At 33.0% G+C, this 17,986-nt stretch overlaps 1 protein-coding gene across 4 annotated transcripts in view; it reads left to right on the top strand.

Moving 5' to 3' along the window:
• The window catches only part of LOC126889563 (uncharacterized), a 251,405-nt gene that overhangs the window by 127,547 nt on the left and 105,872 nt on the right, over positions 1-17,986 (top strand). The window contains exon 3 of one of the 4 annotated variants that reach the window (XM_050657940.1): positions 16,573-17,415. The exons of the other annotated variants lie outside the window; for them this stretch is intronic. Within the exon in view, the coding sequence (XP_050513897.1) occupies positions 16,573-16,923 (351 nt within the window). The 3' untranslated portion in view covers positions 16,924-17,415. Of the gene's footprint in view, positions 1-16,572; positions 17,416-17,986 lie in introns of those variants that run through there. 4 annotated transcript variants of the gene reach the window in all.

Here is a 17,986-nt window from a genome sequence, read left to right as displayed (position 1 = left end):
TCTTCATTTATTCGAAGGCTCAGACTACCTGTTTCTCCCTCGAGTTCTAAAAACACCTCTTTCACGTCTCTTGCAGAATGAGCGACTGCACCTCTATCTTCAGCAAAGGCCAACAATTGTTTTGATCCTGGATTCGCAAATCCTCCTGTCAGCTCAGATTATATTTTACTTATTACATATTCTAAAGCCAAATTGAATAGCAACAATCATAAGGGTTCTCCTTGTCCAAGTCCTGATCTTACACTTAGTCTTTTATATTTTTTGTCAGTAATTTAAGACATTTTGCAACAAAAAAAAATTAAAGTAAATCAGGTACATTAATTGCGAGCCACAAATAATCCTTTAAGGAGCTACATGTGGCTCGCGAGCCACAATTTGGCCAGCTCTGACTATAGTACGTCTCAATTACTATTCAATGCATAAAAGTGAATCCATTTTTAAAAAAGCATTACTATCGGAAAGTGAAGGAAAAATAACTAACAGAAGAACTATTAACAACATGTTCAGAAGATGTTCAGACGATACCTTGGTTATGGCAAGCCTTGCTGAACAGCTCCAACTAATGCTGAACAAGAAAAGTAGTTTCTGTAAAAATATGGACTAAAAATAAATATAAAAAAGACTAGCATGATCAAGGATCATACATAAGGGCCAGTATAGAAATAGCAAGAAATTTGTTTGTAAGAATGAAAACCGTTCCCCGCAATAAAAACCGTAGAGTAGAGCTGAGAGTAAGACCTCTGATTTGCTACAACTATATGGACTTGAAAGCTGGACACTGATTCCACAAGTAGGGGAGAGTTGGACAAAACGGGATACCATTCTTGTTTATTTTTATTACGAAAAAAATGTTAAAGAAATTATCATATTATTATTTTTTATATGTATAACATTTATTGAAGCACACAAAAAACATATTTTTAGCTATTTTTAATGACTGGAAAATAGTAAAAAAAAATATTTATTTAAGTGCTTCACATCCCGTTTTAGTATACCACGGTTGGATAAAACGGAATAGGTTCACAATATTTAATTTTTTGCATAAAATTTTCTAAAAAGTATATTTAAAAAATATAAGACTGCAGAACAAAATTTACCATTGAAAAAACAATATCTTCAACAGTCAGAAACTTAAAAATAGGCCTTTTTTTGTTTTATTGCAAAATGGGAAATAAGACCTTTTATTTAGGACTAGGTACGTATGTCAGGACAAAATTTACATAAAAATATGTTGTTCTTTTCTGCAGTATGAGAACACGCTTTATCGCTATTTAAAAAATTAATAGGCCAACAAATAAAAATAGATGGATAAATCGCGACATAAAAAACTGTAACCCATTTTATCCAACTTATAAGTGTCCCGTTTTGTCCAACTCAGACATTTTTCCAAACAAAAATGGCTCCTGCCTAAACGTGAAAGTAAAATTAGATAGACTACACATGAGAATATTCGTTAATGAGTGCTTAATTAAAGGTAATATTCACCGGAATTATATGTTTAGATATGTAGGCAATATAATGTAGAAAACAACGCACTTAAAAGTACAAAGTACCAAAAAACTAGTGTCAAACAATTCTAAAGACAACAACTTTTCATCAAATAATGGCATCGAAGTAAAGCGAACTAAGAATGTTAAAATGACGACTGAGAACAAGTTTTCGTCGTTGTCCAATTGATAGCAGCACTAGTTGGGTCTCTAGGCTAGGTATCCCGTTTTATCCGACTATCCCGTTTTATCCAAATCTCCCTTATACTGGAATCAAACAGCTGTCGTCAAGATGTATAACGTAACAACGCAAGTTCAAAAAATTCTGAGAGGTGTAAGACAGGGATGCATTCTCTGTCCACTATTGTTCAATTTATATTCAGAAAGTATCTTCCAGGAAGCTCTTGAGAAATGCGAATGTGGCATCAAAATAAATGAAAACTGGGTCAATAATATACGATACGCGGATGGCTCGGTCTTAATAGCGGACAATATAGAACACCTCCAAACCTTCTTTATAAAATTAGAGAACATAGCCAAAATATGGGACCTAACATCAACATAAAGAAGGTAAAGCCGAAGTAAGAAGTTATATTCAGCCGTCAATTATGTCAACATCAAAATGCAAGACTAGCATATAACAATCAAAATGGAGAGCGCGTAAGAAAATTTAAGCATCTGGGAACCTGGCTTTGTGAAGAATGGATGTGGGATATGGAAATTAAATGTCGGATAAAAAGGGCCAGAAGCGCATTCATAAAATTCAGAAACGTCTTTACGAGCTATGACTTTTACCTGAACCTAAGACTAAGATTCACGAAATGTTATATATGGCCGGTGCTCCTTTACGGCACGGAAGGATGGAGTTCAAAAATAAACATAATGAATAAGCTAGAGGTATTTGAGATGTGGATTTATCGACTAAGCCTTAAAGTTCCCTGGACCGCATGAATAACAAATGAAGGAATCCTGAGAAGAGTTGTTAGAGAATAACAACTGATATGCGCAATTAGATAGGAAAAAATTGCATGCATGGGGCACGTATAATTAGAAACGAAAGATACCTATTTCTGCAAACCATAATTGAAGGAAAGATCAAAGGAAGAAGAGGAGTGGACAGGAAGAAAATGTCATGGCTCCGTAATGTCAAACAATGGACAGGGCAAGGAAAGAGACCTAATACGCACTGAAATGGATAGAGAAAATGGTAAAACGTTATCCCGAACATCCATTAATGGAATGCATAAGAAGAATAGAAGTTGAAGAAAATGAACATGGAACTATCGTCAGAAAAGGACAAAGAATACGAAATAATAAACAATAAAAATGGGGAAGTTACTATTTCTGGGACACGTAATAAGAGCACAGCGATATGATATACGATGAAAATTGACAGTACAGGAAAATATAAGAGGAGGAAAGATCATAGGAAGAAGGAGAGTATCATAGTTAAAAAATTTAAGAAACTGGTTTAAATGAAGTTCGATAGAATTCGTCAGAATGGATTGAATGAACTAGTGCAGAATTATTTAGAGCTACAGGCAACAGGGTACGTATAGCCATGGTGATTGCAACCTTCCATAAAAGATGAAACTTTAAGAAAAGGAAGAACTTTTCAGAGCAGCGGTACATAGAGTAAAGATAACGACACTTAATGGAAGAAGAAGATGATGATCACCAATATACGTAAGAAGACATCAACTTAAGGTGATACAGTAGCGATCAACAGGTAGCCAAAACGCGTTCCAAGCTTGTGGCTATAATTTTGAATATTTTTTCGAGATATTTGGCACACGTATTCGTAATATAATAAAGAATGGCGGTACAGAGCCCAATTTGAAAAATATATTAATATGTGGAAATTACTCTGTAATTAAATACAATATTAAAAAAACGAGCCTGTACCGCCATTAAGAAGAACAAAAAAATACACTTTCTTCAAATAAACTTTTTTATCCGATGCCTAGATTTTGTGTCATTTTGGAACTACTAATGAAATAAAAAATTTTAGTAGTTCCAAAATGACACAAAATCTAGGCAACGGATAAAAAAGTTTGAAGAAAGTGTATTTTTTTGTTCTTCTTAATGGCGGTACAGGCTCGCTATTTTTAATATTGTATTTAATTACAGAGTAATTTCCACATATTAATATATTTTTATAAAAGGGACACTCGATAAATGGAAAGTATTTAAACCACCTAAGATATGCAATGACGTGGTACTAATAGCCGACAGCTGGAAAGAACTGAAGGTGATGATCGATGAGAGAATCCTTAAAAAAGGACTAAAAATGAACTTGAGCAAAACTAAGCTAATGTCGAACAAAGATGATCAACCAACGATAACCATCCAAGGAACAAAAGTGGAACATGTAAAAGAATATATATATCTAGGTCAGAATATCAATGTAAACAAAGAAAACCAAACTACCGAAATAAGCAGACGAGTAAGAATGGGATGGGCTGCATTCGGAAAACTTTCATATATACTAAAAGACAAAAATATACCACAATACCTTCGAACCAAAGTGTTCGATTCTTGTATCCTTCCCGTTCTCACATACGGAGCTTAAAATTGGAAATTCACAAAAATGAACATGGACAAGATTAGAAAAACTCAAAGAGCCATGGAACGACAGATGCTTGGTATCTCACTCATAGATCGGCAAACAAACGAAGCAACCCGAAACAAAACAAAAGTAAGGAATGCCGTGGAACAAGCGGCTAAATTAAAATGGAAATGGGCTGGAGACAACGAACGTCTCGAAAATGGTAGATGGGGCAAGGAAGTTGGAAACTGGCGACCGTACGAAGCGAAGAGACCAAGAGGAAGACCTCAAATGCGCTGGAGCGATGACATCAGAAGAGTCGCAGGACCAATGTGGAAATATCTCACACACAACAGAGACGAATGGCGAGAAATGGGAGAGGCCTTTATTCGACATTTCGAATAGAAAAAAGGCTATAAAAAATACATATTTTTCAACTTGGGCTCTGTACCGCCATTCTTTATTATATTACGAATACGTGTGCCAAATATCTCGAAAAAATATTCAAAATTACAGCCGCAATCTTGCAACGCGTTTTCGCTACCTGTTGATCGCTACTGTTTCCTCTTAAAAAGTCATATGATTTAGTAGTTTAGCATTCACGATTTATATTTCCTGAATTTTTTACCGCTTTTGCAATCCTGTTAAATTATTCGTTTTCGAGTTTTACATAAATAATCAATCTAGCCAGTATTAGAATAATATGGAAACTGATATGCGGTGAAAATATAAAACACAAAATGTGTTCATTTGGTTTTAAACTAAAGCTATGGAGAATAGAGAACTATGTTTCTGAGTGGTCTTCTGATTAAAAAAGTATTTGCTTATAGTAGTAACCAAAAAGACTGTTTCCAAATTTATCATTTTTTTTTAAATTTAACGTTGTGCATGTCTTATTTACTAATCTTTATTAAAAATAACCATAAAAATTAACATGGAAGTGGTATTCGGTAATAATGCGCAGTAAAAAAATATTTGTTGTATTTGTTATGTATTTCATGTACTATGTTTAGTATCTTAGATCTAACCTTCTTTTAAGCTACAATGAAACCTGAGTAATCTGGATTGCTTTATCAATGAAAAGTAACATTGATGTTACAAAATTAAATCACAACCATGCGAATCTGCTGTACACAGGTTTGATTGTTTTATGTTGTATTTCATTTGTGACTCTTTTTACAAAACATTATAAACTAGAGATATTTTTAAACAAATTTTTATAAAAGGCAGATAATTGAAATTTTTTTTTAGTTTGATTTTATTACACAACTTACTAGCGTTCTACGATATAGACTCACACTAGCATGAAAATGACAGCATAGAGCTGAAACGGGAAGCTGCTACGTTTGGGTTATATAAGGTGAGGCAGATAAACGACCTACTAGAAATATCTCGAGAACTAAAGACAACAGAATCATGAAAATTGGAATGAAGGGATATTGAAAGAGTAATCTATTTAAGGAAAATATTTTCATCTATTTCCTACATCCAGTTATACCGGAAGTTGCTTATAACTTCGTTTTTTTAATAGGACACCCTATATATTTTTACATTTCTGGATTCATCTCGATGTCTTCTTTCTTAAAATATGGGGTTTTGTAATATTATCTAGGGTAGTTTAAAAGAAAATTACGTTTTTTTTATTATATTCGTAGCAATTTTCACACCCTGTAGAATTGTATTTATTTGACACCAAAAAAATGTGCTTATGTTCAAATGATTTTTAATATAGTCTACTATTGTTAAAAATTATTAGTATAGCTAAATGTGGAATTTTAGTATACAGGGTTGGTCGAAACTCAGATTGAGTATTTTCTGAGTTTTCTTAAATGGGACACCCTGTATTTTAATATTGTAATGGGGTGATAGTAATTAATAGAAATAGAGTAATTTTATGGTACTTTTTAATGTCGTAAGCATTCCCTATACCTAACTGCTTTAATTTGTGCTTAATTGTTAATCGCACCAACAATCTTAATCACGTAGGAATTTTGGTAGTTCAAATATTATTGGTAATTTTAAGGATCAGTCCAGATTTATATGTATTCATTTCCGAAAAATTATTTATTATTGAATATTTTCACGGCCAAACTAATATATAATAATAGTCGACTATATTACAAATCATTTGAACATAAATAGAGTTTTTGATGTCAAACTGTTATAATTCTACAGGGTGTGAATATTGCTACGAAATTAAGAAAAAAACGTAACTATCATTTAAACTACCTTGTATAACATTACAAAACTTTATATTTTAACAACGAAGACATCAAGAAGAATCCAAAATTGTAAAATATATAGGGTGTCTCGTTTAAAAAAACGAAGGTGTAAGCAACTTCCGGTATAACCGGAAGTAGGAAATAGATGAAAATATTTTCATTAAATAGATCACTCTTGAAAAATCCTTCATTTGAATTTTCATGATTCTGTTGCGTTTAGTTCTCGAGATATTTCTAATAGGCCGTTTATCTTCCTCGCCCTGTATGTAAATGAAAGTAAAACAAAATATATGGAGAGCACAAAGTCGAATGAACATGAGAATTTGAAGGTAGACAACCATACCTTCGAATGAGCCTCTAATTTTTTCTACCTAGACCCAATAATAAATGAAAACAACACCAGTCAAGAAATACAAGCTCGGATTCTTATCGGTAATAAGTGTTTTTGTGCATATAAAGACTTAATGAAAAGTCAGTTACTGAATCGTGAGTCTAAGCTTAGTATCTACAAAAGAGTAATTAGATCAGTGGTCTTATGTCGATTTGAAACGTGGACCCTCTCAACCACTGATCAGAATCAACTGAGAATATTTCAGCGCAAAATACTAAGGAATATTTTTAACAATAAAACACTGAAAACGTTTGTTTTCTATACTTCCACAAAATTTATTACAACTAAGTGACTACAGCTGTTTCGGCAGAGTGCCTTTCTCAAGTGATATAATTTACAATGTGTTTGCTTTTTTAAGTCGTTAACTGAAGAGGCTGACGAGTGGGGAGCTGTTTGTCTCGAGTTGGTCATTCAGAATTATATCTGTATTTTTCATTGTATTAATTTCCATATATTCTAAAAAGATAGCTTTTTTATTTATTTATTTATTTAATCAGTTAAGCCCATTCGTACCTTTCGGTGTTGGGCTGTTTACAACTAGTTCAATATCTACATTTCAATACATTTTATTAATTATACAATACTTTTATTTTAACAATGCAATTTTAATAAATATAAATTACTTATTTGACCCATCTTTCTGTCCATATGTTTTAATCTTGTGGTGCTTCTTTGATACTTCTTTTCCATGCTGTTCTATTTTGAGCCAATTGTTTTGCCATACTCCATTGCAGTCCTCTCTTCTCTGCTTCTTGTCTAACTTGTTCTTCCCATCTTATTCTTGGGCGACCTACTTTATTTTTCCCTTGTACTCTGACTTCATATACTTTTTTCGTTATTCTTTTGTCGTTTAGTCTGTGGATGTGGCCCAACCATCCTAACTGCCGTTCCCCTATAATTGTCTCTATGGGTTTTATCTTTAGAGCTTGAGTTATTGTGTCGTTTCTTATTTTGTCTCTTCGTGTGACCCCTTCTATTTTTTTCAAGAATCTGATCTCTGTAGCTTTGATTTTTCTTTTGTTGTTCTTTATTAGCGTCCACGACTCACTCCCATAGACGATTGATGGTTGAACCACTTTTTGGTACACTTTTTTTTTGACTTCTTTGGGTACCTCTTTCTTTCCAAAGAACGTATTTCTTAATGTATTATAAATTGTCCCTGCTTTTCCTATTTTATTGTTTATTTCTTTGTCTATTTTACCATCTTCTTCAATAATTGTACCTAAGTACTTGTAGCTGTTTACTTGTTCCAACACTTGTCCTTCTACCTTAATTTTTATCACTTTTTTTGTATTTGCCATAACCATTGTTTTACTTTTATCTTTGTTTATTTCCATGTTCATTTTTTTTAGTTCTTTTATATAAGTGTTTATTATTTGTTGCAGTTTCCCTTCCGTGTCAGCTAACAATACCATATCATCTGCAAATAGTAATTCTTGTATTTGTACATTGTTCATTTTCCATTGTCCCAATATCATGTCTTTAGATTTCTCCTTGCATTGCTTTATTGCGTCATCTAGTACCATTGAGAAAAGTAATGGACTTAGTACGCAGCCTTGTTTTAGTCCTATCTTTGTCTGGAATTCATCAGATTCTTGATTGTGAGCCCTTATTTTTATTTTACTATTTTTATATAAGGCTTTAATTATTTCTATCATATCCTTTTCTATTCCATTTTTCTTTAAACATTTCCATATATCTTCCCTTCTTATTCTATCAAAAGCTTTTTTCAGGTCAATAAAGCATATGTGTATATCTCTTTGCCTTTCATCAATAGTTTTTCTCCTATTTGTCTCAATATGAATATCAGATCTTGGGTACTCCTTCCTTTTCTGAAGCCATACTAGGATTCTTCTAGTTTTATTTCTAGTTTTTCCCTTAGCCTTTTTTCAATTATTCTATTGAATATTTTGGCAGGAACGCTTGTCAATGTAATACCCCTAAAATTTTCGCAATTTCTTGCGTCTCCTTTCTTAAACAGTGGTACTATTATATCTGTTTTCCAATCAGATGGTATTTCCTTTGCTGTGATTATTTCATTTAGTAGTTCTCGGAATTTTTCTTTTGAATTTTCACTCATGTACTTTAACATTTCAGCTGTGATTTCATCTTGGCCTGGAGATTTTCCCAATTTTAATTTGTCAATGGCTTCTGCAATTTCCTCTTTTGTTATTTGTTGCATTTCCTCTGCATTTTCGATCATGTCTTCCTCTCTTTCATGTTGATATGGTTTCCGTTCTGTTAGTTCTTCAAAGTACTGCTTCCATCTTTGCATTATTTCTCTTTCTGTAGTTAATATATTTCCTTCTTTATCTCTTATGTTTCTTAATCTATGTGTTTTCTTTTATCTTAGCTGTTTCAATGTACCATAGAACAATTTCTGGTTATTAAAATAGTTTTCATTCATTTTGTGTCCAAAATCTTCCCAAGACTTCTTTTTTGCCGTTTTAATTTCTTGTTTAATGTCGTTTCTGGCCATTTTATATTTTTCGAAATCGTCCTCCGATTTGGTTTTTAGATACTTTTTCCATACTTTTTTCTTTTCTTTCACTTTTAGTTGTTCCTCATACTTCTTTTGCTGTTTTCAATATGATTTCCTTAAATTTCTTCCATTTATTTTTTATTCCTGTGTTAATTGCCTTTATAGTCTCGAACTGTTTGGTTAACTTCTTCTGGTATTCCTCTTTACTATCTATTTCTCTTAATTTGCAGCTTTTTATTTTTTCTTTAGTTATCTTCTTTCTTTTTTCTGTTGTGTTATGTGTGTGCACCCTTAGTTCCATTATAAGCAAGTAATGGTCACTGCTTATTTCAGCCTCTCTTTTTACCTTTACGTCTTTTATCATCTTTAGGTCTTTTCTTTTTATTAGGAAATAGTCTATTATGGATTTTTCTTTTCTCGATGAGAATTCTCTAGTATATTTGTGTATGTCTTTGTGCATAAATTTTGAATTCGTTATAACCATGTCATTTGCTATACAGAGGTCTATGATTCTGTTTCCGTTATCATTTTTCATTTCTTCTCCATGTTGCCCTAAGTATCGTTCAATCCCTTTATTGTCTCTTCCCACTCTACCATTTAGGTCTCCCATTAATATAATGTTTTCTCCTTCGTTATCCATCTCTGCTTGTAATATTTCAAAGAATTCATCTTTTTCCTCTTTTTTGGCATTATAATTTGGCCCATATGCTACGATTATGCTAGTTATATTTGTATTTTCTAGTTTTACTTCCACTACCAATAATCTTTCGTTTATATATCTTTCACCTATTATGTTATTTGTCTTTTCTGTTTTTACTATTAGGCCTACACCTCCCGCGCCCCATTCTTTTAAGTCAACTCCTGACCAATATAAGCGGTAATCCTCATTTAGATCTACTATTCCTCTACCTTTCTTTTTTATTTCAGTTACTCCCAAGTAGTCTATATTTTGTAGTTTCATCTCTTCAATTATTTCCTCTCCCTTACCGTTAATACCTCGCACGTTCCATGTAGCCATTTTTATGATTTCAATTTCATTTTTCTTATGTTCCGTATTTTTATATATCGCACCATTTTTGTTCCTCGCTATATTTGTAGCTTCATATATATTTTTATTCGTGTCCATTTTATTTGCCAGGTTCGTTGTGTTTGTTTTCATGTGGCTTTCAATTTCTGCTATTCGTTTTTTGGATTTATTACTTCTAGTTTTTTCATAGTCTTATTCCATTTCCATGTCTCGCCATTTATAGTTATTTTATTGTACCCAATTTTCACCTTATTTCCTTTTAATTCTTCTTTTTTTGCTATTTTTCTCATTTGATTTTTCTTCTCACGCTCCCTTGTTGTCATGTCATGATTTATGTAGACCTTTTCCTGCTGCAGTTCTTTTAATTTGTATTTGTTTTTCATAATTTGTTCTTTTTCGTCTTAATTATTTATTTCAATTAAGCATACTTTTCTTCCTATTTTATGAGCTGTTTTTACATTAATATTTATCTGTAGAGTGTTTCTTATCATGTTCTCCACGAATAGTTTAAGTTCTGTTTTATTTTCTGTCTCCATTTCAATTCCTGACATCACTATATTATTTTTCCTTTTCTCTCTCTCTCTAGCCATTCAATTGTATCATTTGTTTCTTCTAGCTTCTCTTTTATATCTTTATTTTCTTCTTTTAGTTTTTGATTTTCTTGTCTCAATATCTTATTTTCTTCTCTTTTCATTTTTATATCTTCACTGGTTTTGTCACTCTACTTTTTGAGCTCCGACACCATCTCTATTAATAGATCTAGTTTTTGTTCTTTACTATTTGTTTTAGATCGTGTTTGTGAGAGTTTTCATTTTTTTTATCTTTGAGTCGCATCATCCGGATCTCTTTTCCTTTTGCTGTCGCCCGAACAGTTGTCGCTGTCCTCCATGTTCTTGTTTGTTTCGCTTTTTTATTATCGCCTTCCGTCATGTTCTTGTTTATTTCACGGTATCTTAGTTGGTATCTCAACGATAGGAACTTCGCCCAGATCGACTCTTCAAAAGCTAGGTTCCTCTTTGAGTCCTCAAACTAAGTAGTTTATTTTAGTTCTCTTCGTTAAGTATTTTAATTTTTAGAGTTTTCCCTTTTTCCGCGACTTTTACTAGAGTCTGGCAACGTCGCCGTGACGTGGAGCGTGACCCATCTACCAGCTTGGTGTTGAAACTCGTTCACTTTCCTATGTCCGTCTTTTGTGTTTGTTTGTTTATACAATTTGATGAATCATAAAATTTGATGAATTGTGTATGGTTGTGTCAGTATGGGTAGGTTTATGATATACGGAGAACTCATGTTTGTTGTGTAGTCTGGTAATCGTTACATCTAGAAAGTTTATGGAATTATTCTGTTCTGATTCTATTGTAAACTCAATATTACTATGAAGTGAATTAGTGTATGATAGAAATTGGTCAAGTTGTCCGTTAGTTCCTGTAAAGCATAATAGTATATCATTCACGTATCTCCACCAATATAAGAACTGTTTAAATACGGGATGTTTAGAAATTCTTGTTTTAAGTTGGTTCATAAATATATCTGATAGCAATGGGCTTAGAGGATTACCCATAATAAGTCCTGCACTGTTGTTTGTGTATGTTTGATTATTGAATTCACAATAGTCTTGATTTATGCAAATTTCAAGGAGGTGTAAAATTTCAGATGTAATGATCGGATTTGTACTATTATGGAACACTATGATGATATTAGGAACACTAGGAAAAAGATTTTTTACGTCAAATGAAATTAGTCTGGAGTTGTTGGGTAATTGAAAGTGTTGTATTTTATTAACTAGTTCTAGTGTATTTTTTACGGTGAATTTAGGTGAAAATTTAGTGTATTCTGTAGTTCACTGTAGTGTATCTGTCAGTTTTTTTGAAAGTTTATATGACGGAGCTGTATAAAAAGAAACTACAGGTTTTATTGGGTGGTCAGGTTTGTGTAGTTTAATAAAAGAGTATACTTTAGGAGGTTGTGGGTTCATAATATTAAGGTATTTCTATTCTGTTGGATTTAGTATTGAAACTTGCATAAATCAAGACTATTTGGAATTCAATAATCAAATATACACAAACAACAGTTCAGGAGTTATTATGGGTAATCCTCTAAGCCCATTGATCATATCATATCAGATATATTTATGAACCAACTTGAAACAACAATTTCTAAACATCCCGTATTTAAACAGTTCTTATATTGGTGGAGATACGTGGATGATATACTAGTGTGCTTTACAGGAACTAACAGACAACTTGACCAATTTCTATCATATATTAATTCACTTCATAGTAATATTGAGTTTACAACAGAGTCAGAACAGAATAAGTCCACAAACTTTCTAGACGTAAGAGTTACCAGACTATACAACAAACATGAGTTTTCCGTATATCATAAACCTACTCATAATGACACAACCATACACAATTCATCATCCCATCCTACACAACACAAACTAGCAGCCTACCATAGCATGATACATGGACTGACAGAAATTCCCATGTCAAAAAATAATTTCGAGAGAGAACTAAACATCATTAAACAAAATAGCAGTAAACAATGGCTATAACGAACAAACAGTTAAACAAAATTTTAAACCAAAAACTCCATAAGATAGCCCTGACATTAGTGTATCCACCACCACAGAAAGGACCCAGTACCTTCTGCTCTCTCACATATACTGGCAAGATAACAACAAAAATAGCCAGATACATAAAAAAGAAAGGAATAACACCAGCTTTCAGAACTAACAACAACTTAACCAAATATATTAAGAACAATAAAAACCGAAAGAGAAAGCAACTACAGAGTGGTGTGTACAAACTAACTTGTGGTGACTCTCCGAAAACTTACATCGCTCAAACTGGCAGAACCTTTGACAAACGGATAGCAGAACACAAAAGGGCTTTCAACAATAGAAAAACAGACACTTCTACATACGCACTTCACCTTCTAGAGCATAATCATTCTTTCAATGCAGAGTTTTAAATTCTGCATATTCAAAATAAAGGCCTTAAGCTATCTTTTTTAGAATCTATGGAAATTAATAAATTGAAAAATACAGATATAATTCTGAATGACCAACTCGAGACAAACAGCTTCCCACTCCTCTACCTCTTCAGTTAAAGACTTAAAAAGGCAAACACATTTGTAAACTATATCACTTGAGAAAGGCAATCTGCCAAAACAGCTGTAGTCACTTAGTTGTAATAAATTTTGTGGAAGTATAGAAAACAAACGTTTTCAGTGTTTTATTGTTAGATAAAATGAACTTCCATCGAGTAACGGTCGAATCTATCAATTTATTTAAAGGAATATATTTATTTGAACTGACAAATTGGAGCGATGGTTAGTAAAGAATTAAAATGAACCACGAGCTGGAAAGTCACAAAAACTAAACTGTCCTCTGGTCACTTAGAAGGAATACCAGCTAGTCGAGCTGTGAAAGGAATCCAGAGATGGAAACCCCAAGGAAATAGAACAAGAGGAAGGCCCCGTAAAAGTTGGATAGACGACGTAGAGGAGGATCCATAAGGAAAACCATGAACATCAGGCAGTGGCGAAGGAAAGTATTCGACATGGCAGAATGGAAGAACATTGTTAAGCAGGCCAAGACTCACAGGGGGTTGTAGCGCTATTAAAAGAAGAAGATTATTACACAACTTACTAGACTTCTACGATATAGATTCACGCTAGCATGCAAATGATACTAAAAATATATTTAAATGTTTTTAAGTATCTATTTGAATATACCTAAAACATCTTGCCGTTAGCACGTGCTTTTTGGATCGAAATAATTACACGAAAATAAAATTTAGATCCTATAGTGGATGTTTGGATGTCCAGACCTATATGTATGTCCGTCCGTCTTTCCAGTCATAGATTGAGAGAATGGCTTTAAAAGGAGACCACATCTTATGGAAAATGTAATGTCACTCAAATGAAATAAAATTTACATGAATCGATTGGTCTCGAAATTTCAATCATTTCATATCATTGTGCAAACGGTGAATTTTAAATAATAACGGCGTAAATTGATATAAATGAATCTAAAATCAAATGAGTTAAACAGAGAAAAAATATTTTTGAAATCGCCACTCCATAAATCTTTAAGGTAGAGTCTTATAGATAATAAAGTAGGTATAGTTTGATAATATAAAGTAGATACAGATAGACATAGTTAGATATAATTTGATAGTAGTAGATATAAAATAGGCAGGAGTAGCTCACGCTGGTTTAAGCTGTTTTCAATAGCCACTACACTAATATTTAGTATATATGAATGGCAGTTTAATGGACTTCAAAAATGCGATTTCGATAAACTTTAATTACAGTTTACACCGTTATTAATTAAAATTCAGAGTTGGCGCAATGATATAAAAATATTTATATTTCTAGACCAATCTACAAATGTTTTCTTATTTATGTAAATTTTATTTCACTTGAGTACCTAACAATATATTTTCCAAAAATATGTGTGCGGTGTTCTTTAATTTATATATTTATATCGGGTGTCTCACGAAGAGCAGAGACTATTAGAAGTATCTGCCAATCTAAACGGATTTTAGGTCTTAGAATTCAGCTGCGTACGTATTTGATAGTGAACTTAGTAATGAAAATATTTTCGCTGTTATCGAAATTGGTCCCTAACTTCATTAGCATTGTATTTTTCAATTTTTCATTGAATTCTAGGTGTATTTTTTTGTGGATACATTCTGTCTAAGTGTTTACTGCCACTGGTTGGTTCTTTACACATTTTTGCTTTTCTGGTAAACTATAGATGCAATTCCGTTACAATGATGGAGATCGTAATTGTCTATTCTATCCAGATCCAGGCCATCTAACTTCACTGACCCTCAAAGTTTTGACTACCATGCTTAACATTTCTCTTATGATGGTATTAGATTTTTCTCTCATAATTGTGCATTTCGGGTTCCCAGTTTTAATTTGATATTCCTTTTTTGTTCCAATTTCGGGTATTTCTTAGCATGTAACATGAGGGTTCTCAGCTTTTTTTGACTGTTTAAAGACTGACACAGACTAGGAGTCTCTAATTTTTCATAGTCTCTTTCCATCTATATCTGTTTTGTGTGGCCAGTTACCGAGAACATGCTTCAGATCATCGGCCCATTTGGTTGGCGGGCGTCCTATGCTTCGTATTTTTTCTTCGCATGGCCTCCACTTGACAATACGTTTCGTCCATCGGTTGTCTGACAATCTGGCGACGTGCCCTACCCAATTCAACTTTAGCGACGCGATTTTTTTGACAGCGTCTGTTCTTCTTGTTCTACGGCGTATTTCTTCGTTTGGAATTCGGTCTTTCAGGGAGACACCCAACATCTGGCGCTGCATAGCCCTCTCAGTTACACTAATCTTGTTCACTACCTTTTTTGTTAGTGTTAATATTTCGGCTCCATAAGTGAGTCCAGGCAACATAAAATGATCAAAGTTGTCTCTTTGGATACAGCAATGTTGAATACAACAATATCTGACTGTAGCCTGTAAGTATCTGATTCCACTCCTATTAAGAAGTTACTCTTCTCAAAACTTGAAATTAATAAATGCATAGCTGTTGTCGTATTCCTTGTTCTCAGTTGATCCGCGTTTGATTATTTGGTGAACCTTGTGAACCGTATTCGTAACCGTTCTGTATATAATATAAGGACTTTACCTATTAGTCGTCTGTCAGATAGCTTAGTGGGCTGAGGCGCTCGATTAGCAACTCTAGTGGGTTTACGATTGCGGTTTGATTCCCAGCCCGGACATCGAAAATTTAAAAGGCCAACGTCGTAGTAAAAAATTCTATATATAATCTACGGCTTGGTTTCGAATAAGCAAGGTGTCTGATCGAAGTATGGAGGAGCGGTACGGCAAGGGATAAGGGCTTGTGGTTTGGTGATACTCTCCCATATATCCCTACCGGAAGGACGTTGACGCCTAATAACGGTGTATATATACCTACTAGCCAATGGGACTTTTGTCGTGTTGCGGATTAGGACTTCCACATTCCGTCTGTCTTTTGCGGAGTTCTGAAGGACCCCTACTCAGTTCAGAACACTTTCTCCACAAAAGTTGATATAGGCACAGCGAAGAAGATTCGGAGTGAAAAACGGGGATATCAAGGATAAGAATAGAAATAAGCTGAAACTTATCAACAACAACAGGTTGTGAAGCCAAGGATGATAATTATTTTACGTAATTACTTTGCTCTATTGTTCTCTTGAGTTCCTCAGCAATTATGGGTTTTGTAATATGTTTGATAAGATCCGAACATTAAAATCCTAACTCTAATTAAATACTTAGATCTGAATTCCTTAAATTAAAACATCTTTTATCAAAAGATGTGTGTCTCTAGTGAAATAACTCTCTCACTGGATACTAGGTATCGATTCGACAAAAAATACATACATATTCTATTCTCTTATAGGGGACAGAGATATGGCTAATGAACCTAGCTGCTATGAGAAGATTGGATGCCACCAAGAAGTGGGTGTTTAGAAGACTTCAAAAAATGCCATGGCCAGACCGTGTCACTAATGATGTAGTATTACGTATAATGGACCATAACAGGGAGTTTCTTAACATTATCAAGAAGCACCGTAGTTATCTAGAATATGTGTTCAGGGGAAAACATTATGAGCCCTTGAGGTTTAATAATGAGGGAAAATATAAAGAAAGTAGAGGTCCATGTCCACCTGGATGTTCTTTGTTGAAAAACTTCAGAGAACGGATGGGTCTCAATACTCTATTCTTAACAATCTGTCAGAATTGTTTCTGATCATCACAACTGAAGAGGGCACTCTAAGAAAAAAATGTATTTTAGTATACTATGTATATTTATATCATACATTTACATATAACCAGTGTGTCAATTTTGGCGCTTACGTTACATAATTTGCAAAAGTTCCTAAATCTTATATCGTTGAATTCCATCTGCGGAATTCTGCAAAGTCCTTCGATGGTCTGTTTTATTTTATTTTTATTATGTATTTTTATTTATATATCTAGTTTGATTTTTAAAAGTTTTAAAAAATAATTATAAAAATACAGTCCTTTCAAATTTTCTTTATTTAGTTTGGTACTAGAAGGCACATAGTCATTTATTAATCATAAGTTTTTGAAACCATAATTAAATGGATCATTATTTTGTAAAAAGAATCACAAAAATCTTTTTTATGTAAATATATCTGTTAGTTTTAACACTATTATATTTTTAGAAAATAAATGTACTTAATTAACAAAAATAAAAATAATGTATATCTAAAAACAATGTATTTAAATTTATCGTCTAAAAGTTTGTAGTGGGAATAGGACATACCTGTAGATCTTTGTTATACATGTCTGATTACTTCCTATAACTACATATAAGTGTCTTAGCGCAAATTTAGTGCGCAGTGGACATGGATGGCCTGGATTCGTCGCAGTCTCTTAAAGTTAGGTTTATTCAAAAATACTTTTTTTATTCAATACAAGAGCCGCATCCTCCTGAAGGATATTGGCGACATAATGATTACAGTATTATATAAATGTGTTAACAGTGCTTACATGATAATATAGCATTATAAAAAAATAAAAACCTTATCTTGTAAAAGGTATATTTAAAATCCCTAAAAAGGGCTGTATCACAACAAAACGTTTTCGGAAACAATATTCCATCATCAGTGTTATCACCTAAAATAAGCATAACTCTATAAGTAAAACAAACGTGAGGTTCAATTTTGACAAAACCTCACGTTTAACCTCACGTTTGTTTTACTTATAGAGTTATACTTATTTTAGGTGATAACACTGATGATGGAATATTGATTCCGAAAACGTTTTGTTGTGATTTTTTAGGGATT

Source organism: Diabrotica virgifera, chromosome 8 (genome assembly GCF_917563875.1).
Source record: "Diabrotica virgifera virgifera chromosome 8, PGI_DIABVI_V3a".
NCBI classification, from domain to species: domain Eukaryota; kingdom Metazoa; phylum Arthropoda; class Insecta; order Coleoptera; family Chrysomelidae; genus Diabrotica; species Diabrotica virgifera.
Note: the sequence above shows the minus strand (reverse complement) of the source record. Positions and strands in the feature narration are given on the sequence as shown.